Raw genomic sequence first — 27,662 nt, forward strand, 5'->3', positions numbered from 1 at the left:
GTGCGTGTGAAAACAAAGACTTAACACTCATCAAAAGCCCCCCTGACAGACTCTTCTTACTCGTGGGTGTTCTGAAAATGATGGCATAGTCGAGACGGCAGCTAACACTAATTGATAGTGCTTATGATCTCTTTCTTTTCACAGCTGGCTTAACTGCGGCTAAAGGAGCTCCACTCAATGCTGTGATTTAAACACAGACATGTTTTCACCCAGTTGGTTGAGACTCCTCATTCCTAAAGTGTTTAGTGTTTATATTTGTTCATATATATATATATATATATATATATATATATATATATATATATATATATATATATTACTTTTGTTGTTTTTCCCCCTTTTCTCATATCTCTCCTTCATTCTTTGTAAACCCTTTCACATGTCTTAACCTGATGTGGGTAAAAATAGAAGAGTGGCGTAAGGGGTGTGGGGGCGGGAGTATTGTGTTTCATAGGTTTTCTTTAATAATGTTCCTGGAAGTGTATGTGTGAGAGAGAGATCCAGGTGAGGTCTGACTAGTATGCTTTGTTGGTGTTGTCAAAATGTCTTGTTTTCCTGTTTAGCTGCCATCCAAATTTCCCTCTTCTGTATAGCGCCTGGTGGTATAACGGTATATATTGTGTGATAGTAGAAGAATGTCAACGATAAAGAGATTCTGCTATACTGTTTATACAGTGATACGTTCGCAGTTCGCAGAGTAGTCTACTCTTTAAACTGTGTCACACAACCTGATCTCATGAAAAATTATGTGACTGTGGTGACAGTTTTGCCAAATAAAATTACGTGGTTCATTACACGTATCCATAGGCATCATTTACGGGTGGGACATGTTCCTACAGATTTTTGCCTTTGCCAATTTTATCCCCACCACTTTTTGAAATAGTTTTCTTCAGGTAAGTGTCGAATGCAGTAGAAACATCTCCAATTCTTGAGCAGGAGTTTCCATTTCGTTCGTGTGAGTTATAAGAAGTGGCGATCCAGTGCTGGAATTTGTTATTTTTTGTTATGATGAGTGCTTGTTGCATCTGTTATCAATTGCGTTGAGTGACAGCAATGGCGATGTACTCTTGTGCATCCAGATGCGTGCTGTTCTCCTTCCGAACCTCCCGCTCCTTTCCAGTTAAATCACAAAGAAAAATTAAAACAGAGATGTCCCCGCTGATATGATCCAGTCCTCATTACTGGATGATATATATCCAGTAACGTACAGATGCAATCTCCGTTTATTTAAATAAAAAGTTATATTAGGCTGGATTTGAACCTTAACTCCTTTTACTGGAGGCAAAAACTATACCATGGGACCTATCAGTCATTCTGGCACATGCCTTAAACCTAGGAAACACTACATGACTCCGGCTCATCTCCTTTGATGTTTTGAGTGAGTGATAGATCTGAGATGAGAAGTTTCATATCGCACGGTAGTGTGATGGTAGCGTGCGTACTTCTGCGACTTGGCCTGAATTGTCGCAGACTCTACGACAGATTTCAAAACTGCTTGAAATCTGGCCAACGAGTGGTCAGGTGTCCGCACTGTCCCGATGAGCCAGAGACAGGCAACTCGCAGTCTCATCATTATTCTCAGCTGTTTTTCTTATTTTTTTTCCTTCTATGCAAATCAGTGCAAAAAACAGGCACAAGCCCTTCTTTCATGTTGTATTTTGATATGATATCATGAATCAAATCTCCCATTGCTGTTTGCATGAGTTTATGGATGAATTTCGGGATTGTATCTTTTAGATTTTATATGTTTTGGGTGATACATTTGCCGGTTAAGTTCGGATTTAAAAGGAAATAACCAACCGATTAGAAAATAATAGTAATAAAAAAAAGCAAATACATGTACATGCACCAGAATTTCATGGAACTTCTTCGGTATACCTGATATCAACATGCAGTGACACAGATGAAATGCACACACATCTGAAACTCAATACAGGCGTTCCACTAAAGTAACATGTTTGTGCTTACATTAAATGTAGGTATAATTAAGAGAAATGGTGTGACAGTTTTTAGAGCTTTCTTTTTCTTGTACTCTTTTTGCGCTTTATTGTCATTCAGTAATACACTTACGTAATGACTGATGTATGTAATCCTAAAAATCAGAGACTGTCCCCTCAAAATCCGAACACAAGTGGCCTAAACGGTGATATGTCTCACTTGTCCAATTGTGATCGGATAACCCAAAATGCGTCTTCATCCCAGGTGTACACGGGGCTCTCGGGACGAATGGTTGTGTAGTTGATACACCCACTCGTGTAGTGTGCGCACTTACACAACTGAAAGCAAAAAAGCTAAATTAGTGTGCGCATGGTGCCAACTGCAAGTCATGTAGTGTTCACTTGGCTTTACTGGTCCATGTATTTATACTAGGGCTGTCAATTCATTACAATTTTTAATCAAATTAATTACATGACCTGCCGATTAATTAATCGAATTAATCACAATTAATTGCATCCATCATTATTTGCTGAAAAAAGCCTCCAAATAAAGATGATTAATAAAAAAATGCATAGTAATTCAAATATTTATAAATATAATATGTAGGGCCTATAATAATACAGATTTAAATTCAGTTTGAAATAAATTGCATTATTGTAGCAGATGAATAAAGCATTGATTAGACAATACAAAAAGTGGCTTAATAACTCAAGATATTGTTTGTTTTATTCTCATATCATGGAACAAGCCTACAGTTGACAGCAATCTGTTTTGCTTTGAGTTCGTGTCCAGTTCTAACAGTATGTGTTCTTGCGCTCAGTCTGCACTATTTTTAATAGATGCTGTGTCAAGTTAAAAGCAGTGGAAACTTTGAAGATCGCGTCTCAAGATTCCTGTATTCTGTTCGCCGACCTGTTGTGCTTCCTCAGTGAGCAGTTCTCATTCTGTAGCTGCGCTGCTTCTGAGGTTTGAGACGTGCTGCCACCTATTGACGCAGCTCATAAAAACGTCTCAGTTACTGATGTAACCCCTGTTCCCTGATGGAGGGAACGAGATGTTGTGTCGATGTAGTGACACTAGGGGTTCACTCTTGAGAGCCCCAAACACCTCTGATTTATTCAGAAAATGCCAATGAGAATTGGCGAATGGAATTTGTAAGCCACTCTCCGCCCCGGACATACGGGTATAAAAAGAGATGGCGTGCACCACTCATTCAGATTTGTGCTGAGGAGCCGAGAGAGAGTCCCGGCCATGTCAGCGGTCGGTTCAGCGCTGTGACAGGAGGGACACAACATCTCGTTCCCCCCATCAGGGAACAGAGGTTACATTAGTAACCGAGACGTTCCCTGTCTGTCACTCACTCGACGTTGTGTCGATGTTGTGACACTAGGGGTCCCTATATTAAATGCCACAGGCACTGAACCATGTCACGAGGTACAGCAGAGCGGACACAGGCAAGCTGCTGCATGCCTCACAGTGAACGCTCGACCACGTCGTGACCTTCCAGCATGTCAGGTAAGGTGCCTCCCTGATACCATTAAGGGTGGGAGGAGAGCACTTAACAGAGGAGGATACAGGTGCTGGACTTTCCTGATTCCTGTATTAAGCAATTTCCCGCCGAGCACCTGATAGAACAGTGCTGGGGAAGTGCTCTTCTCTCTCCTCGAGGGAGAGCACTATGGAGACCACATCCTATCGGAGGGAGGTTAACATGTGGAGAATACCTCACATGGACTTACCGACCGGGAAGTTCGCATATGGAACAAAACCCCTGTGGAGGACCCTATCTATGGAGAGGGTACACAGCTCCAGTGGTTGAGGCAGAGCGGATCTCTGCCAAGGGGAATACACAGGGTTCACCGACAGGGAAACCGAATAGTGGAAATACATCATATGGGATTACTGAGGGGGGAATCACCACGTATGGAGCACTGAGCCCAAGTACACGGGCTCACCTGTAAAGGGCCATACCACGAGTACCGGGCCTAGTGGTGTTACTTCTCCGCCGAGTTCATCACCGGACAGTGCTTAAGAAATCGAGAAGGTGTCCAGTGTTCACCAGTTGTGGGGAACTGTTATGGACAAGACAGTGCACATTATCACCTCGAGAGGGGAAAGGTGCTAATGCAAGTGATACACCCAACCGGCTGCCCGACCTTTACCTGTTGGTACCCAGTAACACTTGGGCCAAAAATGGTTCTATGCGGATGTTGTAGAACCTCGCAAAGGTATTGGGTGTAGCCCAACCCGCTGCTCTGTCTGTTAGAGAGGGTGCCATTTGCCAGTGCCCAGGAGGATGCAGCACCTCTGGTGGAGTGCGCCCAAAGTCACAAGGGGCATGGCAGGTCTTGTGGTAAGCCAAAGATATGGCATCCACAACCCAATGGGCCAGCCTCTGTTTGGAGACAGCCTTCCCCTTCTGCTGTCCTCCAAAACCAAATCGAGAACTGATGGGCGAAGTTCTCGACAGTGTCACCAAAAAGCCCCCCTTGGGAGATGGGCACATTGAGAAAGCAAGCCTTCTCGATGTCGCACATCTCCGCAAGGTTGAGGTACAGGTGTCGCTCTTGGACCACCAAGGTGGACATCGTCCGACCTAGGGTGCGTACCATGACTTTCGTTGCCCGTAGAGCGAGGTCGGTCGCAGTGCGCAGTTCCTGCATCAGCCCTGGGTCGGTCCTACCCTCGTGCAGATCTTTAAGCACCTTGGCCTGGTGGACCTGCAGGATGGCTATGGCGTGAAGGGCGGAGGATTGTAAGCCTTCGCCACTAAAGACGAAGTAAACTTACAAGACTTGGAAGGGAGCCTTGGTCGGTTCCTCCAGGTGGCTGTGCTTTGCGGAAATAGGTGCACTGCCACAGCGCACTCTACCTGGGGGAGCTCGACATATCCCTTGGCCGCCCCGCCGTCGAGGGTAATCAGGATGGACGAGCCCACGAAGCATGTATGGGCAGAGAAAGGCGCCTTCCACAACTTCTTGAGGTCCTCATGCACTTCCGAGAAGAACGGCACTGGGGTGTTCCGAACCCAGAGACCAATCGTCCAGCCGCGAACGCTCAGGGCAGGGCGGAGGGTTCCACTCAAGCCCGATGTTTGCAGCTGCCTGAGAACGGGAGCTCAGTAGACTCATCCGCTTCTGAAGGCAGCAGCCCATCCTCCGATGCTGCGACTGATAACTCATCCTCATCGTGAGCACCGAACGAGACATTAAATCCGCCCTGAGGCGGACCGCCTGCCTCGCTCGTGAATTGTACTGGGCAGAACAAGCGTGCTGGGGGATGGGAGGTCCACGGGGACTGAGCCGGTGGATAGACTCCCATGGCCACCCCTAAATCGCCCACGGCACTTCAACACAGGACGGACCGGGTTGGGGAGCAGCTGCGGTGGGTCTCTGCTTCACAAAGAGACCGCAACGTTCTCATGGGCATATTCTCACAGTGAGAACACGTCCCATCCACAAATGCTGCCTCAGCGTGCTGGCGACCTAAGCACTCGAGACAGATTTCGTGGCCGTCCGATGGGGAGAGATAATGGCCGCACCCACAAAGGCGAAAGGACATCTTAAAAAAGACGGCAGCTGTTTGTGCAAGCTCTTTCAGAGGAAATTACACTTTTAAGAAATTGCTCTTTTACACCTGTGAACTCAACAACACTCGACCGTGCGAGAGAGAGACCACTGATCTGTGCCTTAAATCCAGCAGTATGTGGAATGAGGTGACGGGACGAACACAATACATGTACTTGGCTCCAAAGAACAAGTCTGAATGAGTGGTGCACGCCATCCCCTTTTATACCTGTATGTCCGGGGTGGAGAGTGGCGTGCAAATTCCACTCGCCAAATCTCATTGGCCTTTTCTGAATAAATCAGAGGTGATTGGGGCTCTCAAGAGCAAACCCTTAGTGTCACTACATCGACACAATGTGTGTGAGTGACAGACAGGCAATAGATGTATTTCAAGCTTCAATTGCTCGTATTGTAGGAAAATCCGTACTTTTTTTACTTTTATTGCGTAATTTTTTTTAATTCATTATTTTTTTTATAATTAATCTGAATAAATTAGCGCTTTAAATTTGAAATCCCTAATTTATACACTGGTTAACAAAATCCTACTGATAGTGTTAGATAAAGTTATCAAATTATCATGTAAAATATTTATTGAAACACTTAAATTGGTTATCAATAATGACTATTTATCAAAACAGTAAAATATTATTTGACATTATCTGCACATAACCTAATTAATAATCAGGAGTTTCACAGCTTCATGAAGTCAAAACATTCCACAGTTGAGCTACCGCACAGCTTGATTGGGCTCGAATAAGCTTGTAAATGTAGTTGGTTATAGATTGCAAACATTATTGTGAAATAGTTTTGATGTCATAAAATTGCACTGTGTGAGGAACAGAGTAGAAAGTCATTGTTGTTGTAGCATATCAACCAAAATCAACCAAGCCAGTAGTAAGGACTGTAAAGAGATTGACCAATGAAGCAGAGCGGGAACTACAAGCTTGCTTCGATTGCACGGATTGGAGTGTTTTTGAGGCTGCAGCCACAGACCTGGACGAGCTCACAGATACTGTTACATCATATATCAGTTTCTGTGAGGATATGTGCATTCCTACTAGGACTTATTTAAAGTTCAACAATGACAAACCGTGGTTTACAGCAGAGCTCAGGCAGCATCGTCAGGCCAAAGAGGATGCTTACAGGGGTAGGGATAAAGTCTTGTACAATCAGGCCAGGAACACACTGAACAGGGAAATCAGAGTGGCTAAATGAAGATACTCTGAGAAGCTGAAAAACAAGTTTTCAGCTAACGACCCTGTATCAGTGTGGAGTGGCATGAAACAACTCACAAATTACCCCCAACCCTGTAGGGAACCAACAACTGGCTGACGAACTGAATGTGTTCTGCTGCAGATTTGAAAGGCCCAATCTCACACCCCACACCCACTCTGACCTTCACTTCACACAAACACCAACACCTCCTGCAACCCCCCTCCTCCCCCCTCCTGCTACTCAACCTGCACTTAAGATCTGTGAAGATGATGTGAGCCGCGTCTTTCGGAAACAAAAGACGAGGAAGGCTTCAGGCCCAGATGGCGTCTCACCAGCGTGTCTTCGATCCTGTGTTGGGGACCGGGCATGCGTCATTCCAGCCCGGCCCCGCCTTCCTCGGGCAGGGCAGCCCTACCGCTCCAGGTGGTCAGGGAGTCGCTTCCCTCCTCCCCTCATGGACGGCGGTCTTCTCTCGACCCCTCCGCATTTCTGGGGGATGGCAGGGCACTCCTCCGTCCCTGGCGGCGGCTCCATCTCTCCTGACGGTTGGGGAGTCCAGTCCACTCGCCTCGCGGACGGCGGCCATTCCCCGCGTCCGGGTGGTCGGGTTACTCCGTCCATCGGCGGATGGCAGCGGTGCTCCCCTGGGTGGACGGCAGTGTCGAGGACTCTGCGACGGGCATCCCTCCTCCTTCCCGGGTTTCGGCAACAGTGTAAGGGGGTTCAGTGGAAAGGAGGAGGCGAGAACCGGCTTGAGAATTTAAATAATAGTTTAATGATCAACTTAACCCAAAACAAAACACCACACACAGGGCAGCTGCCTGTAATTCTCTCTCTCTCGAACTGTCATCCCCGGCGCCTTTATCCCTCGCACGCCCCATCAGGCTGATTGGGGACCGGGCGTGCATCATTTCAGCCCAGCCCCGCCCTCCTCGGCTCTACACTGTGCTAACCACAGCTGGCCCCCATCTTCACACAGATCTTCAATAGATCACTGGAGCAGTGTGAAGTCCCATGCTGCTTCAAATGCTCAATCATTATTCCTGTCCCAAAGAAACCAAAAATCACAGGACTTAATGACTACAGACCTGTCGCCCTGATGTCTGTGGTCATGAAATCATTTGAGCGACTGGTGTTGGCCCACCTGAAGAACATCACTGAACCCTTTCTAGATCCCCTTCAATTTGCTTATCAAGCAAACAGGTCTGTGGATGATGTAGTCAACATAGGATTGTATCATATCCTGCAACATCTGGACAGACCAGGGACATATGCAAGGATCCTTTTTGTGGACTTCAGTTCAGCTTTCAACACCATCATCCCAGCTATGCTCCAGAATAAATGACACCAACTCTCTGTTCCCATGTCTATCTGTCAGTGGATTACCAGCTTTCTGACGGACAGGCAGCAGCTTGTGAGACAGGGGAAACTCACTTCTAGCACCTGTACAACCAGCACTGGTGCCCCCCAGGGATGTGTGCTCTCCCCACTACTCTTCACTCTCTACAATGACTGCATCGGCAAGGACCCCTCTGTCAAGCTCCTGAAGTTTGCAGACAACACCACTGTCATCGGCCTCATCCAAGATGACGATGAGTCTGATACAGAAGGAAGGTTGAACAGCTGGATGTCTGGTGCAGTCAAAACAACCTTGAGCTGAACACGCTCAAAACGGTGGAGATCGTTGTGGACTTCCCAACACTGACCCCCCTCATCATTCTAAACAGCATTGTGGCAGCAGTGGTGTCATTCAGGTTCCTAGGCACTACCATCTCACAGGACCTGAAGTGGGAGACCCACATTGACTCCATTGTGAAAAAGGCCCAGCAGAGGTTGTAATTCCTTCACCAGCTGAGGAAATTCAACCTGCCACAGACGCAGCTGATACAGTTTTACTCAGCAGTCATTGAGTCGGTCCTCTGCACTTCAGTAACTGTCTGGTTTGGTTCAGCTACGAAATCAGACATCAGAAGACTACAAAGGACAATACACTTCCAGAGTGAGGAAAAAGGCTGGAAAAATCACCCTGCCCACTACCTTTTTGAGCTGTTGCCTTCTGGCTGACGCTTCAGAGCTCTGAGCACCAGAACCGTCAGGCACAGGAACAGTTTTTTCCCTCAGGCTATCCATCTCATGAACAGTTAAATTGCCCCATTGAGCAATAACTATGTGCAATACACAGTTTAGTATTTCTTATATTTATCCAACACATCCAACCTCTTCTGCCATTTCATTCCTCTGATAAAAAAATAAATAAATAAATAAATAAAAAAAAAAAACATTTGCACTGTACATAACAGATTTGTATTTGCACTGTACATAACAGATTGTATTAGATTTGCACTACCCATGTGTATGTGTGTATGTATGTAGGTGTGTGTCTGTACGTATGTGTATAATTAGTTTAAATTTTTTTTATTTTTTATTATTATCTGTCTTGCTGCTGTTTTTGTATTGTTTTTGTATTGTTGTACACTGGAAGCTCCTGTCACCAAGACAAATTCCTTATATGTGTAAGCATACTTGGCAATAAAGCTGATTTTGATTCTGATATCTAGTGTTTATTGACATTTACATACAAGAAGTCACATTTAAAATTTAAGTATAGTAACATGATTCTCTGAGACCAGGTTGGTGTCACAGACAGTCGTTTCCCAGTGTAGATAGCTTTGTTGATTATAATGGGAATGGATATAAAATAATACAGTATGGTCATTCCTATATGGTCTAAATGTAAAATAATTATTTTTTATTTCTGAGATGATAATTGGTCAACACTCGCTGAATTAAACATGCAATGTAGTGAGGTCATGTTTATCATTAGAAATAGAAAAAACTGTTTCTCATATTATGTAAAACAATATTATGCTTTATAAATTTTATTCTGCGCAGAAAGAAGAAAGATAGTATTCCATTCCAAACATAACCACATTTTCTCTCTCTCGCTCTGTCTCTCCCTCCAGTGCTTTCGTCCCTGTCACTATCCAATTTTCTGTGTGGGTTTGGTGTCCTCATGTTAGTATATGAGTGTGTGAGTCTAACTCTTTGTTGGTTTATGTTTCTAGGTGCATTCTGCCAATTCTTTACAGTTTGGGGGTCCATCTTGTTCTCCGTTCTCTCCGTGACTCAAACTGCCATTTCTATTTGCATCCTCGCTCTCTCTATCCCTCCCTCTGTCTCTACATCTCTCGATGCCTGTCTCTTTACTCTTTCAAATCTGACTCAACACCTCCCTCTTTGCATATCTATTCCTGGTACCTATCTCTCTCTCCCCATGCAAACATCACCTCCCCCTGTTTCCTTATTATCTCCACTCCATATAACACACACACACCTCTGAGTCTCCTGTGCATCATTCTCTCACCACTGTATGATTTCATCACTTTTTGATTCCTCCCCCTCAGTTGATTTACTCCCTCTCCTCCTACTCTGACCTCTGACCTTTGATCTCTGCTGATGATCTTTTAGGAGTGTCCCCTAAACCCCAAGGCAGTGAGCCTTGGAGAGCTGTACGGAGAATACAACCTCGCTACCAATGAGTGGACTGACGGCATCCTCTCCTCCCTCATGAGAGCATCTTGCGCAGGTACTGACCACATGGACAGGAGGAAGGATGGATTAGGGAGGGTGTATATGTAGATTTAAAGGGGCAGTGTGTCATTTCTACACCACTAACAGCACCAGACAGAAATGCAGTCCCATTCCAAACATAGACCAGAGCCCAGGGGGTCAGGAATTGACTGATTGCCATGACCCTATAAGCCTTTACTGGTAGATGCCAGAACTACACCATAGGGTGCCAAAAAGCATGTTTCCCAATTGACGGCCATTCAAAAATTATGTATATTCTGACGTAATATTTTTTCTTTCTTTTTATTATATTATATTACATGTTATCAGTAACAGATGTCTTTGGAGGGCTCTTAAAATGCTAAATTTTCCGACTTATAATTGACTTATATTTTTCCTATCTGTTGCCATTGATGGTCACACCCCAGCCAAACACCGCCATAACAATTAATGTTGTCGCTAACGGATTTCTTCTCTGCAGATATATTAAAACTCCTTGGTTAAGCCAGTATTGCTAAATTGGGCCACTGAAACGAACAGATTGCAATTCAATTTGTTTCCACTAGTAGTGCCACACATTACTCCTGCACATAAAATGCCTGTGCTCATCAAGAAAAAAAGGAGCTGGAGCTGCCAGGGATTGTCAGCCACTGATAGCAGGTGTTCTGTGATGTCAGCTGCAGCACTGATAGAGACAGAGGAAAAATAATGAGACACTGAATCTTGAAGAAAGAAAGAAAAGAGCAAAGAACTAGTAGAGATGGTTGAAGTTTGTGAGGTCTGATTGATTTGCTTTTTGCTGTCCTATCCAGTGTGGTCTCTATCCACAAACCTTCTGTGTATTTGTGCCAATCTCTTGAGATCAGGAAATGGATTTTCCAGCTTTCCCTTTGATCAGTATACATCCTAATGAAACAGCAGGGAAGTGGTTGTACCCGTGAGCTTGCTTGTGTATTTTGTCAGTTTTTTGTGCTCATGTGTTCTGTTCGCTCAAGTGAATGTGTATCATCTCTTAAGCTCTCTTGCTCAGAATCTGACGCACACGGGGCTGAATATGATGCCTCATGCCCTACATTTAATTCTCCATAAAGCCAGTACAGACCCATCCTGAATTCAACTTTTTACTCTATGCCCTCCACAGCCCAACCACACACAGTTCTGCTGAGTTAACTGGACTTGTATGGGATGAAATTAGACTCAAAATTATTAATAAATGTGTGCATACTTATCCGTCAATTTGATAAATGTTGCAAATGTATCTTACAATCCACAGACAAATGCCTTTCAACTTGAAATTCAAAATTAAATGAATGTGCTGGAATTTGTACAAACAGGGACATACTTGTGAACACAAATGTTCCCTTTTGTATAAATGTATCACAATTTGTGTATGTAACCAAAGGAGGATGTTCCAAATCCAACACAAATTGTTCTTGTGAAACATTGAATGTGCATTTGTGGAACAAGAGATACACACACATTCATTGACATCTATTTGTGTCCATTCCCTTTGATTCATTTGAATTTTGAGACTTCCTTTCCACTGGTTTTGCCTTGCATGATCTACACGTAACTTTGTGTGAGCAAAGCAGCTACCACTAGATGGCAGTCTCATTTTACAGAAATACCATCAGGCGGGCGTGGTTTATTCACAAGGTCAGTGAGCAAGCGCTCCACACTTCAAGCAAACAGAGGCTTACATCAGCAGAAAGGATCATAGGTGTGTTCAGTTTCTCTAATATATAACCAAGGATAATATATTTTTAAAGGCGAAAAAAGCCCATTTTAGAGTGCAAGTCCTGGTGACAATGCATTTGTGTTATGTCAGTAGCTTGTAGTTAATAGGATTCCAAGACCTGACTGACTGTGTTGTTGTTTCTGGCACCAGTCAGCGTTAAGTCTGCCGTTTTAATCTTAAAGTTTATAGACTGACAGTGGGTTGCGCCAACAAGGAATCTGATAATTCTGTTGCACTAAACTTTAAAGCTTGTTTAAAAATAATCCCGGTTACATTTGCGAGTACGATGGCTTATCTTTTTGGCAGCGCTATTACCCGCTCTTCATTGGTTACATGTGGAGATTTGGGACAAACAGATCTCTCGAAGAGAAGGAGGATGTTAATTCAGCATATAACGAGAGTGCTTACAAGCGGCAGGTGTTCGTTATTGCTTCCCTCCTCTCTCATTCTCACATCAGATGGCAGCCCGCACTCTTTATTTCTGACCACAACAATAGCGCTGACGCGAGGGGAGGTGGTCCATCCGAGACCCGTGTGGTCCTTTTTTTCTTAAAGCTAGGGTGTGTAATCCAGATAGGCTAGCAGTTAGCATGCTAGCTTTGAAAGCATAGAGCCCGCCCTCGCTTCAGAGGTGTCTCCAAAGCCACGCCTCCTCTGTCACACATGAACACACACAGAGCAGAGTCTAAGTGCCAGGAGGAGAGATGTGTTGGTGGAATCGATTGCAACGGTTTCAGATTACCTCATGTCTCATTCACAGGTTAGACATTACCATGAGATTGAGCAAGAGGGCAGCAAACAAGCAGGGTCCGAGGAAGGGGTTGCAGTGTTTTCATAACTTCGAAAACTTAAAAATAGTTTCATTTTACACCGTAGCTGCTGTTAGCGTTGAGATAATTCGTAAAAGTACACAAACTACATGAGCTAAATACATCATTACATTAACAAAATATATCAAAAACAAATCAAACCATGTAATTACCTGTCCAAAAGAAAAACAGCAACCATGGCGTAATTTTTCAGACACTTTGAGTCCCGCAGTTGCCTCCAGCATGGAAAAGCAACGTCAGTGTTAATTCTGCTTTTAGCACGCTCTTTATCCAGACGTTTTTTCATATAGAAGTCTTTCTTTTCTTGTTTCCTTTTACTGGTGGTTCAGGAGGAATATAAGATAGCTGCGGTTCACCCTCCATTCTCGCGCTCGCTCTGCACAGCGTCAAAGAACCCGCGCTGATGACGTATGATTGTCTGCGTGAAAAAGTTGTGTGGCGGTATGCAAATATAGATTGACAGACAGGAAGGATATCCTATCATTACATTCGAACCGAATGCAATGATTGGTCGATCATTTTTTAGTCCCTTCCACAGAAGATATATATAAATAAAAAAAATACATTTAGACCACTTAAATTATTGATTGCTACCAGGATGTGAAGAGACTTTCAACCAGTGTAACAAAAAAATGTTCTGGAAAAGATTGCATACCCTAGCTTTAAATTATGCTGCCTTATTCAAGGCTTGTGACATTGTACATGCTGCTGAGACATTTTTTTAACCTGCATGATCAGCCCTGGTTACTATCGATCTATATATAGGTTCAGAATTCATCAGGACGGACAAAATTAGTCGCAGATCAAGGTTTTAATCACGGGTTAAAAGTTTAATCTCTGATTTGTTAAACCGTATTTAAAATTAAGTGGTGCAACACAACTCAAATTCAAATAAAATTTGGATCAACAAACCCTGGCTCTAAACTCTGCTTAAATTAATCCTTATTGGTGCAACCAACCCTGAAACTTTTGTCTACATAATTGTCAAAGCATGAATACAGTTCTTAATGTTGTAGTATCCAAACACCTGGCACTGTTGCATCCTTTCTTAGGTTGCACTTTGAGAAGCTGTTACTTCTTGGTCTCATGTAACACAGTTAGATTGTACAACTCATACTATATTGTTTTTAAATTGTTATTAAAAAAAAAACAAGGCATAAATGCAGAAGAACAGCAGCTACAATTGCCTTTATAAAACATGAATCATGTTTACAGATGATAAACTGAAGAGCACATTCCATAAATACTTTACATTAAGGTTTATACAAGATCTGCTGATGTAAGAATTGGTTTCCACATTAGGTAAATGTAAATAATAAAATAATAAATATGTTTATTTCCCCCAATAAGGCAATAGATATGAATTCCATACTATTTCAGATTCAGACAATGATCATTAACTCATTGCTTATACCTTTTCAGATTTTTCCTGTGCATTGCCCATCAACAACACTTGACTTACCTGCTCCCAAACTCACTTGATCCAGCTCCAGTACAGGATACATTTTAAAATGAATATGATCCTTTATTGTTCTTTGATGTGAAGTCAGACTTTTTAAGTTATATTTCCATGTCTTCAAATGAAAGTGCAATAAACATTTACATAAATAATTAGCATTGTCTTCTTTTGCCAGTACTTCATTTTGTGAAGATGAAAATAGAATGAAAGTTGTCATCATTTACTCACCCTCATGTTGTTCCAAAGCCATGACTCCTCTAGTCTCTTTACATACCTCCTAACCTCTTTCATGGGATGTGAGTAAAGATGACAGTTTTAATATATGGGTAAACTATCCCTTTAAATATGTAAATATTTTTTACCACAGCATTTAAAGTAAGGTTTTAAGAAAGTGTGAAATTATTGTATAACAAAAAAAAACAAACAAAAAAAGAATAAAAAAAAAAAGACTCATGCAATTAGGTTCGCTGAAGAGGCATTTAATTTTATATGCACATATTCAACATGTGAAACTCAAGTGTCTTTTACATAATTTCATTGTACAACTAAGGAATGTGGTACGTCTTTAGGGGGGAAAAGGGGGCTATTTGAGTGAGAATACATCACATGGTCTTACCGAGTTTTGTCGGAAGTATGTCATGTGGAAAAAGTCCCATGGTAGGTCCTACCCAAGAGGGGAGGTGCTCTACAGACACAGTGACCAGGGACAGGGGTCTCTGCCCAAGGAAGATGCAGTTTACCAAGAGGGAAACAATTTTGTGGAAGATACATCACACGGGGTTACCTACGGGGAATCAGCGCATGTGGACCTGACAACACATGGGACGAGACCGGCTCAACCCGGAGATTGTAAAACCTTGCAGAGGTGTTGGGTGTTGCCCAGCCCGCTGCTCTGCAGATGTCTGCTAAAGAGGCACCATTAGTCAGGGCCCAGGAGGCCGCCACACTACTAGTAGAGTGGGCTCGCAGCCCCAAGGGGGGCGGCACGTCCCGGGTGTGATATGCCATCGCGATGGCATCAATGACCCAGAGGGCGATCCTCTGTTTGGAGACAGTGCTCCCTTTCTGCTGTCCGCCAAAGCAGACAAAGAGATGCTTGAAATGGCCGGGACCTTGTCTCGGCTCCTCAGCACAAAACCTGAATGAGTGGTTGCAAGCCAGCTCCTTTTATACCTGAATGTCCGGGGGAGTGACATGCAAATTCCACTCGCCAATTCACATTGGCCTTTTCTCAAAGATCATAGGTGTTTGGGCTCCCAAGAGTGACCCCTAATGTCACTACATCGACACAATGTCTCATTCCCTCCATCAGGGAACGGAGGTTGCGAAAGTAACCAAGACGTTATAATTTTTCCAGCAGAAGTGATTCATTTTTCTCGAAGAAATGAATGCCCTCTAACATGACTGGTTAGACAGTTTGTTTGTTTTTTAATATGAGCTCTATAATTTAGGTTTCATAATTAAGTATCAGTATCAGTAAATCGCGTTCAGTTGATAGGTATGGTCAATGCTAATGCTGTTAAACCCATAAATAAACACATTGTGGACAGGTGCATACACAATACAATGGGGAAAAAATAGAAACAGCCCGCACACTGTAGTATAGCTTGCAAATCTGTAATATTTTACAGTGTTTTGGACAAAGACATTCTTCAGGCATTCTATTAGTTTCTCTGAAGATTCTTCTTGTTGCAAGTATATCACTGTTACCATCATGATTTAGGCCCTACCTGAGAAGTTTCACAGATGATGCCGGCGATGTACTCATCTGAACCAGAGGAGTTTAATGGTGGTGAACATCCTCCTCCCAGTGTAAACGAAAGAATTTTAACACTCATGTTCAAACCATTTTTATTGACTTCTTGAACTGTTTGACCTACAAAAGAGGACAAACATGCAATGACAGTAAGTCCTCATTTTCTTTGAGATGCTATTGTGCTTGCTAAATCAAAATTTTACGATGTGGATGCACGTCATTTATAAAAACAATTTCATTACTGTTCCACAGATGTTAAAAGCATTTACTAGCAAGTCTGGTGCCTTCCTTATATGCCATTTTCATAGGCGTGGATTATGATAATTGTGAATGAATGTGCACACGCTCCCTCTTTATGAATGTTTTGAATTCACTAACATACACATGTTTAACTAACAAATCTGGGGAGTATGAATCATTTGTGAAGTTTTCAGAAAAATTGCATTTTACGTGTACATTACTCCAAATGTACTCATATATTTATGAAAGTTTCATGAATGAGGCCCATTCTTAGGAAGTATATGGCTGTGAGGTACAGGAGGACTAAATTGGAAGGACATTGGAGTAATTGTGGTTTCTGCCTCACAAAAAGATTGTCAGTGCTGTAGGACTTTTTTGCAACTGGTAAGGCGTTTTTGTGTAATTATTAATTATTTAAAGTGTATCCGTCATGGGGCCGGTTGCATAAAACTTTTTGACTAGTCTTACTAGATAGTCGTCTAAAATTGTGGTCATAACTTTTTCAGTCAGTTGCATAAAAACTTAGATTGGTCTAATTTAAGACAAAAATGTAAGACTTCAGACCCATAGGCTAACTTTTATTTACATTCCATGTTGTCATGGAAAATAACTGTCAGCTGAGCTTGTGGGGGCTTCAGTTGAGGGCTAAAAGGACTTGAGTTTAGACTTTGTAGAAGATTTGACTTCTATGATGGTAACAAAATTCCTTAAGTTTTTTTTATTATTATTATTTGGGTTAAAATCACTACATTTGTTCATTAAAATTGATTTTGAAGCATTGCATTCTTCTAATAGGCAAATATTTTCCAGCAAAGGATAATTGTGGTAAGCACCCACTGTCAGCAATTTTATTTAAGCTGTTCAGTGTCTTTTCCCACAGTGCAATGCCAATTAGACTGTCTTACTAAAGACAACTGTGAGCTTGTTTTAAGCAATAGGCTTTCTATAGCGTCTATAGCTAGTCAGACTAATTGTTAGACAAAGTTTTAAGTTAATGGCTATGTTTATGCAACTGGCCCCAGATTGCTCTTGCCCTGTCTAGAGGTATCTATCAGTCCCAGACAACTGACACGACACCATGCAGCAGGAATGAGGAAGGGTAACCTCAAGCAAAATGCCACAGAGCTGTGATGTTCTATTCCATTGTTTGTGTGTGTATATAAAATGTGTAGAAAAAAGGGAGAAAAATACTGGCACACTGTTGACGTTCCAATTTAATGAAACTGTTTCGACCCAAACAGAACAAAAAAAAATGGTTCATTTTGTTTGACCTTGTTTAACCTGATGAATACCCATTCGGAGTCGAAACATTGTCATTAACTGTAAAGTTAGCAGTGTGCAAGTATTTTTCTCCCTTTGTTCTATGGATATTAATTTGTAGATGTACACATGCATTTATTAGATGTGTGTAAACTATCCTTAAGTGTATTTTTTATATAAAATTGGACCCGCATTTTTTTGTGTTTTGTAGTAACATAAATTACTGTTTGAAACCTAGATTATTGCCCCCTTTTTTTCCGCTAGAGACTTACCACATTCCTTAGTTGTACAATGAAATTATGTAAAAGACACTTGAGTTTCACATGTTGTATATTTGCAAACTTTAGCAAACTGAATTGCATTTGAGTCTTTTTTTTTATTATTATTATGTTGGCTTGTCAAAGCCAACATACTGATCTACTATTTAAGCTTATTCTTTTTCTTCTTCTTCTTCTTCTGAATCTGTATCTAGAGCTTTAAAGCTACAACCACCAAACTCGGGTCAGACCTTCAGACTGTTCTGACTCGGGTTGCTTTCTCTTTTCTAACTGATCAAACTTCCGGTATTCCCGTATCGGACTTCCGAACTGGACTGATTTTAAATTGACTCCCATTCAAGGTGTGAAAACTTTTCCCTGTAATAACTCCTTTAGAGGTTTCAATCTACTTACTATCACTCCACCACTCAGATTTTCTATCACTCCATCACTCTCTTTTCTATCTTTCCATCACTCCACTCTTTTTATTCTTTCTTTCACTCCATCACTTTAGCACCTTAGCAACTGCATACAACCTAGCAACCATTTAGAGCACCCTAGCATCCAAAACCCATTGACTGCCATTCAAAATGGCTTAGATGGATATCTTCAGATCAGAATGTTCTACAGACATGAGAGTTGGCTTGTTTGAAGTGGGTGAGCAATAAGTCTTCAAGTATCATCATGGAAACTACTTAGCCACGCCCTAGCAACCATTTAGGGCACCCTAACAACCAAACCCCTTTGACTTCCATTCAAAAAGGCTGAATGTGATATCTTCAGATCAGAATGTCCTACAGACATGAGAATTGGCTTGTTTGAATTGGGTGAGCAATCAGTCTTCAAGTATCATCATGGAAACTACTTAGCCATGCCCTAGTAACCTTTTAGAGCACCCTAGCAATCAAACCCCACTGACTTCCATTTAAAATCGCTTAGATGGTATCTCAGGATCAGAATGTCGTAGAGACTTCATTGTTGGCTTGTATGACTCAGAACAGCAAGTAGCCTTCTTGGTTTCACAGTGGCAACTGCCTAGTAACCACATGGGCTTACCCTAACAACCAAGTAACAAATCAAATATATCTGCACCAGAACATCGTAGAGACTTCCATGTTGACTTGTTTCACTCAGGATGGCAAGGAGCCTTGATAAGTATCACCCTGGTAACTGCTTAGCAACCAGATTGGGTTACCCTAGCAACCAAGTAACAAATCACATATCTCTGCACCAGAACATCGTAGAGTCTTCCGGGTTGACTTATTTCACTCAGGATGGCAAGGAGCCTTGATGATATCACCCTGGTAACTGCTTAGCAGCCAGATGTGGTTACCCTAGCAACCAAGTAACAAATCTCATAGCTCTGCACCAGAATATCGTAGAGACTTCCGAGTTGACTTATTTCACTCAGGATGGCAAGGAGTTATGTTAAGTATCCCCTTTGTAACTGCCTAGCAACCATATGGGGTTACCCTAGCAACCAAGTAACAAATCACATATCTCTGCACTAGAACATTGTAGAGACTTCCGAGTTGACTTATTTCACTCAGGATGGCAAGGAGCCATGTTAAGTATCACCCTGGAAACTGCCTAGCAACCAGATGGATTTACCCTAGCAACCAAGTAACAAATCACATATCTCTGTGCCAGAACATCGTAGAGACTTCTGGTTTCATTCATTTGATTCAGGGTAGCAAGGAGCCTTTTCAGTGTCACCTTGGTAACTGCCTAGCAACAAAATGGGGTTACCCTAGCAACCAATTTGCCATTCAGAAAAACAAGCAAGGGGTAGGGTTGCACAGGACTTCTTGCAGCTGGCTGTCTATCTGTATGATTTTCCTTCTGTCTGTCTGACTGTAAGACTTTCAAACTTCCAACTCTTCAAACTATTTTAAACTTTCAGACAAGGCTTTGTCAAGCCAACATAAAGTTTGTCTTCAAACTTTACTATCTAGTTTTATTTTTATTGTTATACAATACTTTCACACTTTCTTAAAACCTTAAATGCTGTGGTAAAACAATATTTACATATTTAAAGGGATAGTTTACCCAAATGTTAAAACTGTTATCGTTTACTCACAGTCCATGAAAGAGGTTAGGAGGTATGTAAAGAGACTAGAGGAGACATGGGTTTGGAACAACATGAGGGTGAGTAAATGATGACAACTTTCATTCTATTTTCATCTTCACAAAACGAAGTGCTGGCAAAAGAAGACAATGCTAATTATTTATGTAAATGTTTATTGCACTTTCATTTGAAGACATGGAAATATAACTTAAAAAGTCTGACTTCACATCAAAGAACAATAAAGGATCATATTCATTTTAAAATGTATTTTGTACTGGATACTGGTGAGTTTGGGAGCAGGTGAGTCAAGTGTTGTTGATGTTGTAAAGGTGTAAGCAAATTGTTAATGATCATTGTCTGAATCTGAAATAGTATATCATGAAATTAATATCTATTGCCTTATTGGGGGGGGGCTCCAGCCCCAGCCCCCTCAGAACTGCGCATCAGGAACAACTCTCTTCACACATGCGCACACACAGAATTTCTTATAGGGGAACGTACCTATATGTATGTGTGTTTCGGTGGTATGTGAATTATGTTTATGAATCAGTAATGTGTGGGTTACTTGTATCCACTCCTGCAGAGGTCCCCCAAGAATTCACCAACACTGGCAACATCAATATACTTGGAGCTTGGACTTCTCATCCGGATCGTGTGCATTGCCGTGAGCCTGCGCCATCTTGAACCCCCCTTGGCAGTCTGGAACTTTTGCCTGAATTCTTCATTCAGGCCGGACAGCCTCTCTTAGGAGCCGCAGCTGGGACCATCGGCCGATCTAGCTCCCAGTGGGCGGGTTTTAGGCAATCAACAGTGACCCATTCAGACAGCCCCCAATGTCAACCAGGAACGTTTTGACTCCATTCTCCAGAACTCGAAATTGGCCATCGTATGGGGGCTGCAATGAGTGTCGGTGAACGTCATGGCGAATGAATACAAACTCAGCCGTAGAGAGGTCTCTGGGTATCCAAGCAGCCGTCAGTCCATGTTGAGAGGTAGGAACCAGTTTGAAAGTACGGACTCTGTCCAGGAGGGCAGAGCATTTGGAAGACATGCTCCAGGGCACTGTGTTATCCGGGATGAAATCCCCCGGCACCCGAAGAGTCTGCCCATAAACCAACTCTGCTGAGGAAGCTTGCAGATCCTCCTTAGGAGTTGTTCGCAGGCCCAGTAGGACCCAAGGCAGTCTGTCAGACTGTCCCTTAGTGCAGCTTTATGTGAACAATGAAAACATTCACAAAGGCCATTGGTCTGCGGGTTGAATGCTGTGGTATGGTGAAGCTGCACTCCCACGAGCCACCTCAGCCCACAACTCAGATGTAAACTGAGGGCCGCGATCTGAAAATATGTCAGATGGCATGCCGAAATGAGCAACCCAGATGTCAATAAAGGCCAATGGTACTGCCTCCGGTCACCTAGTGGTTCTGTCCACAATAGTCAGTAGGTGGGTAAACCCACGGGAGGGCAGCAGAGGACCCACCAGGTCGACGTAAACATGGTCAAAACATTGCTCTGGTACTTCAAAAGTCTCCAGACATGCTTTGACGTGCCATTGCACTTTAGCCTGCTGACATGCCACACAAGCCAAAACCCAGGTCCGAACATCCTTCTTCAAACCATGCCACACAAACTTAGAAGAAACTTGTTTCTGTGAAGCATTCCGCCCTGGGTGCGACAAACTGTAGACCATGTCGAACACTGCTCACCTCCACTGCGTGGGTATCACCGGATGCGGGTAGCTTCTGGAGATGTCACACATCAGCGTAGCTCCTGCCTCCTTAAAGCTGACATCAGCTATTTTCAAACTCGAGATGGCTGTTCTGTAGGCCTGCACCTCAGGGTCGGATTGTTGGTCAGCTGCTAAATGGGCAAAGTCAATACCCAAGTCCACTGCTTGTACGGCGGCCCTGGAAAGGCAGTCCGCCATGGCAATACTTTTTCCTTCAATGTCTATTGTGAACTCAAATATGAAGGCCAAGTGGCGTTGCTGTTGGGCCAACCAGGGATCAGTAGCTTTAGACATGGCATGAACCAAGGGCTTGTGATCTACGAATGCCATGAAAACACGCCCCTCTAAAAAGAAACGAAAATGCCTTACTGCCAGGTACAGCGCAAGCAACTCTCTGTCAAATGCACTATAATTCTGTTCATTAGGATGGGGCTGTCGACTAAAAAACGCAAGAGGACACCAGACGTCATCTACCAACTGTTCATGTGCAATGCCCACAGCGCAATCTGACGTAATGGCAATGGGGGCATCTGGAATCGGATGAGACAGCATGGTTGCTTGTGCTAAGGCGAATTTCGCGCCCTCAAATGATTTAGTCATGTCCTCTGACCAGGTGATCTGTTTATTCATGCTGTTCCCCTTGAGGGCTCCGTACAAAGGACGCATGAGTGCTGCTGACTGCGGAATGAAACGGTGGTAAAAATTTACTATCCCCAAAAACTCCTGTAAAGCCCTGGTTGTGCAGTGGGTGGGGAACTTTGTAATGGCCTCAACTTTAGAGGGCAGCGGAACCACCCCTTCCTGAGGCGAATGAACAGCGATTGCAGATGGGCCAGGTGCTCTTTATGGATGCACTAGCGACTAATATATAATTCAGGTACACAAATAAGAAATCCAGGCTCTGTAGGGCCAAGTCCATCATGCACTGGAATGTTTATGCTATGTTTTTAAGGCCTAAGGGCATCCGCAAGAATTCAAAAAGGCCAAATGGTGTTATCACAGCAGTCTTTGAAATGCCCTCAGGGTAAACTTGCACTTGATGGTATCCGCGAATAAGGTCTACTTTTGAGAAAATATTTTTCCCTGCCAGGTGGGCAAAAAAATCCTGAATGTGTGGGACTGGGTATTGGACAGGCGTAGTGACGTCATTAAGTCTTCAATAGTCTCCACATGGATGGCAGTTACCATTCGCTTTCGGGACCATGTGAAGGGGTTAGGCCCAAGGACTGTTAGAGCGTCGCAGTATACCCAGTTTTTCAATATTAGCATATGTCAGGCCCAGGCATAAACTGGCAGCCTGGACGTGGAGATATGATGTACAACCCCATGACTGGTCACTGCTGTGGAGAAAGTGGGTTTAGTGAGGTTAGGAAATTCACCCAGCAGCCAGGCGAACTCGCACCCTTCTGTCAAAGCGCTGGATAAGGTTAGTCATGGGAAAAGTGCTCCTTGAACAGGGTAAGACATTGAAACCTTCCGCGGTAACTAAACAGCCATTTTTGACATCAACCAACAGTCCATTAGTACACAGAAAGTCTGCGCCCTGAAGGGGCTTGCTCACATCCGCCAACACAAACTCCCATGTAAAACGCTGTCCATTGAAACACAGTGGCACCAGGCGCTTCCCATATTTGCGTATTTTATGGGCTGCAGCTCTCGCAATGCGGCACACCAACATAGTCCTTGACTTAGCTATTTGTGACGCCGCTTGATATTCATCTACCAGCTGTGCCAATTCCCTGTAGTCTCTCACTGCCATGTTTGCAAGAGCTGTGCAAACTCTCTCTGGTAATTGTTGAAAGAACAACTCTTTAAATTGAAAACATGGCTCACCTAGCAGCACTAGCATGTGGTCCATGAACTCAGACGGGCGTGAATCCCCGAGGCCGGGCAGGGAGAGTAAACGGCATGCACTTTCAGTCTCTGATAAACCAAAAGTCTTTAACAAATATGCCTTCAGCATAGTATATTTATCCCGAGCCGGGAGATTTTCCAGAATACAGATCGCTCTCGTGGCCGTGGAGCTGCCGAGGGCTGCGACGACATAATTATATCTCGTGTCATCGGCGATGTCCCTAATGCAAACTGGCTCTCAGCTTGCACAAACCACACAGTTGCTTGTTGCATCCAAAACTCCAGCAGCTTCAAAGATACAGCTTCAGTTGACATCACAAATAAATAATTTGTGCCATGTCGGGGTCACCAATGTAGCTTTTGGAGTGAACAAAGATTACAATTTGTGACCATGCGGTCATGTTTATTAACACTCAGAACTGCGCATCAGGAACAACTCTCTTCACACATGCGCACACACAGAATTTCTTAAAGGGGAACGTACCTATATGCATGTGTTTGTCGGCTGTATGTGAACTATGTTTATGAATCAGTAATGTGTGGGTTACTTGTATCCGCCCCTACAATTTATTATTTACATAATGTGGAAACCAATTCTTACATCAGCAGATCTTGTATAAACCTTAATGTGAAGTATTTATGGTATGTGCTCTTCACTTTATCGTCTGTAAACATGATTCGTGTTTTATAAAGGCACTTGTAGCTGTTCTGCTGTTCTTCTGCATTTATGCCTTGTTTTTTGTTGTTGTTTTTTTTCAATAACAATTTAAAAACAATACAGTATGAGTTGTACAATCTAATTGTGTTGCATGAGACCAAGAAGTAACAGCTTCCCGGAGGTCAGGTGATGCCATGCAAGGGGCAGACATGTGAGCGACGAGCTCTGTGCACTTTGCTAAATTTTTAATTATTCTCATGTTATAATCTGGTGAATTTTAATACACCCAGTTACACATTTGCTCTTTGATGCAAAACATGGCAAAGAAGTCAAAATCCTCAGGCTCTGGAGACATTAAAAGACACTTACGTGTTCAGGATGAAAGCCCCGACAGGCCTACAGACCAGGGACTCGATTTGGATGGCGCGGTGGGAGAAGGAATCCAGTGTCAGTTGTCCAACATGTCAGTGATGTTGACGAAGATTCTTGCTGACTTGAAGGATCTCGCTGTAATGCGTCGATCGATTACGGCGATGGAAATAAAATTCTCTGAGCTAGTTACAAGAGTGACTGTTGTTGAGAGACGAATAGATTTTCTGGAATCTTCGGAGAGGGAATTAACCGCTAATCCGCCCACGACCAAAGTTGATTTGGAACATCTCCTTGAATAGCTTGAAGATCTTGAGAATAGAAGCCGCAGGAATAACGTTCGAATTGTTGGAATTCCTGAGCATGAGGAGGGCAGAGATATGGTGAAATTCCTAGACGAGTTTTTCCCGAGTCTGCTCAAAATAACAGGCCACAAGCTGGAAATCGAGTGAGCTCACAGAGTCCCAGCTCACAGATTAGCTGAGGTAGACAGGCCCAATTCTGGCCAGATTTCTAAGATCATCCAATAAAGATCTTGTGTTGCACCAGGCGAGGAGCAAAGGAAAGCTTTCTTGGAAGAACCATAATATTTTCTTGTTCCCGGACTTTGCGAGTTCGACAAGAGAGAAACGCGATCGGTTCAAGGAATGTAAGAAACTCACACATCAGCGAAAGATCGCTTTTGCACTGATGTTTCTGGCCAAACTGAGAATAGATACTAAGGAGTACCGCAAAGTATTTACATCCCCACAGCAAGCATTGGCCAACAATCAAAGCTGTTGTGACGTGGCATGTAGTTACATTTTTGAAGAGTGCACGTCAGCCTACAGTGTAGGTTTGACGCATAAGTATAAATCGGCCTTAAGTTGTTGTGGATTTAGAAATGACTTAAAGCATTAAATGCTCCATCAAGAACCCTTAGATGAACATTTACAAGTCCTAAAATTAGCAGTGACATGCCCATAATTTTTTGTGAATGTTGGCCTGGAAATGCAAATGAAGAATCACCCAACTACATTTATATTGCTTAAGTATTTGCAGCTTTGCTGCGGACAATGAAAATAATGTAAAACTAAGTACTGTACATAAATTAAAGAATGCAGCAAAAGACAATATACAGGATATTTTGCCAGTACTCTTACCCTCTGTGGAATTTCTCTCTATTCAGAAAATCTGGTTTCTCTCATTGGACTCTTTTTGTCTAATATTAAGAGAGATGGTTTGCATGAGTTTAGCACACAAGTGTGTGTGTTTTTGTGTCTGTGTACTGCTCTGCTCCTTTGAAACTGTGTGTCAGAGCCAAAACTCTGTTTTACCCCTGCATTCTGAGTTTTTTCCTGGACTATTGCATATACTTCCTTCCCCTGTTTCTTTATTAAGGTTCCAAAGGGCCTCATTGGCATGACAAGGTATGGTACATTTGCCAAAGTGGAGAATGAGATGGTAATTATAAAAAGAGAAAAGTGCAAAATAATAATAAAGGGAGAAATAATATCAAATCAAATAAAAATATTCCCAATAATAAAACATTAAAGTGAAATATTTAAGTTACTCATCATCCCCTTATACAGTGGTAGAGGCAAATATACTTGGTACATCTTGTTCCTCTAATAGTTGGGAAGTTGTGTCTGGATTTGTAAGCTTGGAATTGTTAGAATAAGTACTTTCACAGATTTTGACTTTGTTCTTTTTAATTTCCCATTTTTTGATTTTCATAATCAAACGATATTGGCCTAATTCTGTATTATTTGTAGTGTTCCAATGCACTTTTAAGCTATTTTATACTGAATTCTGCTTGTAAGGTCTCAGTTGGGTGTTTTGCCTATTTGGCAAGTTCTTGGTTTGTTAGTGGACCACACGCCTCACTACCATAAAAAAAAAAAACAATGGTCTCAATTAATGATTTGAATATTTTATGCATCTTTTTAATTGGAATCTCTACAGGTGATTGCCTTTTAAGACACAGAAGGCCCTGCAAGCTTTTTCGTCTCAATTCATTCAATTCAGGTGAAGTTGCCTGTGGGTCTGTGTTTCAGGCCTAATGTAATAAGATGAATATTTGATGTGAGTGGTTCCTAATGTGAATGTATTTTTTATTCACATAGATTTGGATCTTGAAGTTCATAATTGCTTTTTTTTAGGTTTACTGCCAGGGTAAAGAGGGTACAGGCAGTTGTAGGTCTTGTAGGTCCAGACTTTGCTGCAAATCAGATCTAGAGTCAGGACCATGCAGGACCATACAGCCATCTCTTACTCTGTGATCTTGGGAGAGCTATTTTGTAATTTATCTTGTGCAAGTATGTTGCCATTTTAAGACACCCCTGTTTCTGCCCCGGACAGAAAATGCACTGTTTACAGTTTCCATATTGTTGCTTACCCTACTGTAACCAATCGGACCTCAGGCTAGCACCTACTGTAATGTATCGTGACCAACCACACTTTTAAAAATTAAATATTAAAAAATGAAAATATTTTGAAGTGAAAAGAAAAAAAAATACATTGCAATCAATATTTCTCTTGCTTTCTGTGTAAAATAATTTAGTGTTGTACGCCTTAAAAATAAAATAGATAAATAAAATAAAAATTTTATAGCATAAATTGATCCATGATGCCAAATAGAATCGAAAAATAGAAAATACTTTTCAACACTCAAAGCAAAATAAATCTTGCTTTGAATTGGGGAAGTATTTTTCTCAATAAGAGGGTTAAGTATGATCAGGTATGAAGTAATTTGGTAAAAAAAAAAAGTCGATTTTACTTTTTTTGAGATGTATAAGGAATTCCGAGAGTCAAGAATTCATTGCTTCAAAATAACCTTCCCTAGTCATTCTTCACTCAAATGCTTCAGTCATTATTTGGAGCTTCTGTATGTAGTATAGCTCTGTAGGGCTTAACTGGTTGTTTAGATCAGTGTTACTATCAGAAATAATTGGTAATTATTTCTTTAGTTATTAATTAATATTTAAATTAATTAATTGAATCTAACTCAAAACCTCAAATGGGGCTCCAGTAAATGTAGTGCGCTACGTTTAGGAGCAAGTGTGGTTATTAGCGATGATTAATAATTATCAAAGATAATTATTACTTATTAAAATCAATAGAACATTGATGAGAATCAGTATTAGCTTTTTCTAATCCTTTAAATCAACAATTATCAA

General features: G+C 42.3%; 1 protein-coding gene across 1 annotated transcript in view; it reads left to right on the top strand.

Annotated features, from left to right (window-relative positions):
- The window catches only part of dnah2 (dynein, axonemal, heavy chain 2), a 299,507-nt gene that overhangs the window by 178,474 nt on the left and 93,371 nt on the right, over positions 1 to 27,662 (top strand). Inside the window, exon 42 of the mRNA XM_051722679.1 lies at positions 10,188 to 10,305. Within this exon, the coding sequence (XP_051578639.1) occupies positions 10,188 to 10,305 (118 nt within the window). The remainder of the gene's footprint in view (positions 1 to 10,187; positions 10,306 to 27,662) is intronic.

Source organism: Myxocyprinus asiaticus, chromosome 2, assembly GCF_019703515.2.
Source record: "Myxocyprinus asiaticus isolate MX2 ecotype Aquarium Trade chromosome 2, UBuf_Myxa_2, whole genome shotgun sequence".
NCBI lineage: Eukaryota > Metazoa > Chordata > Actinopteri > Cypriniformes > Catostomidae > Myxocyprinus > Myxocyprinus asiaticus.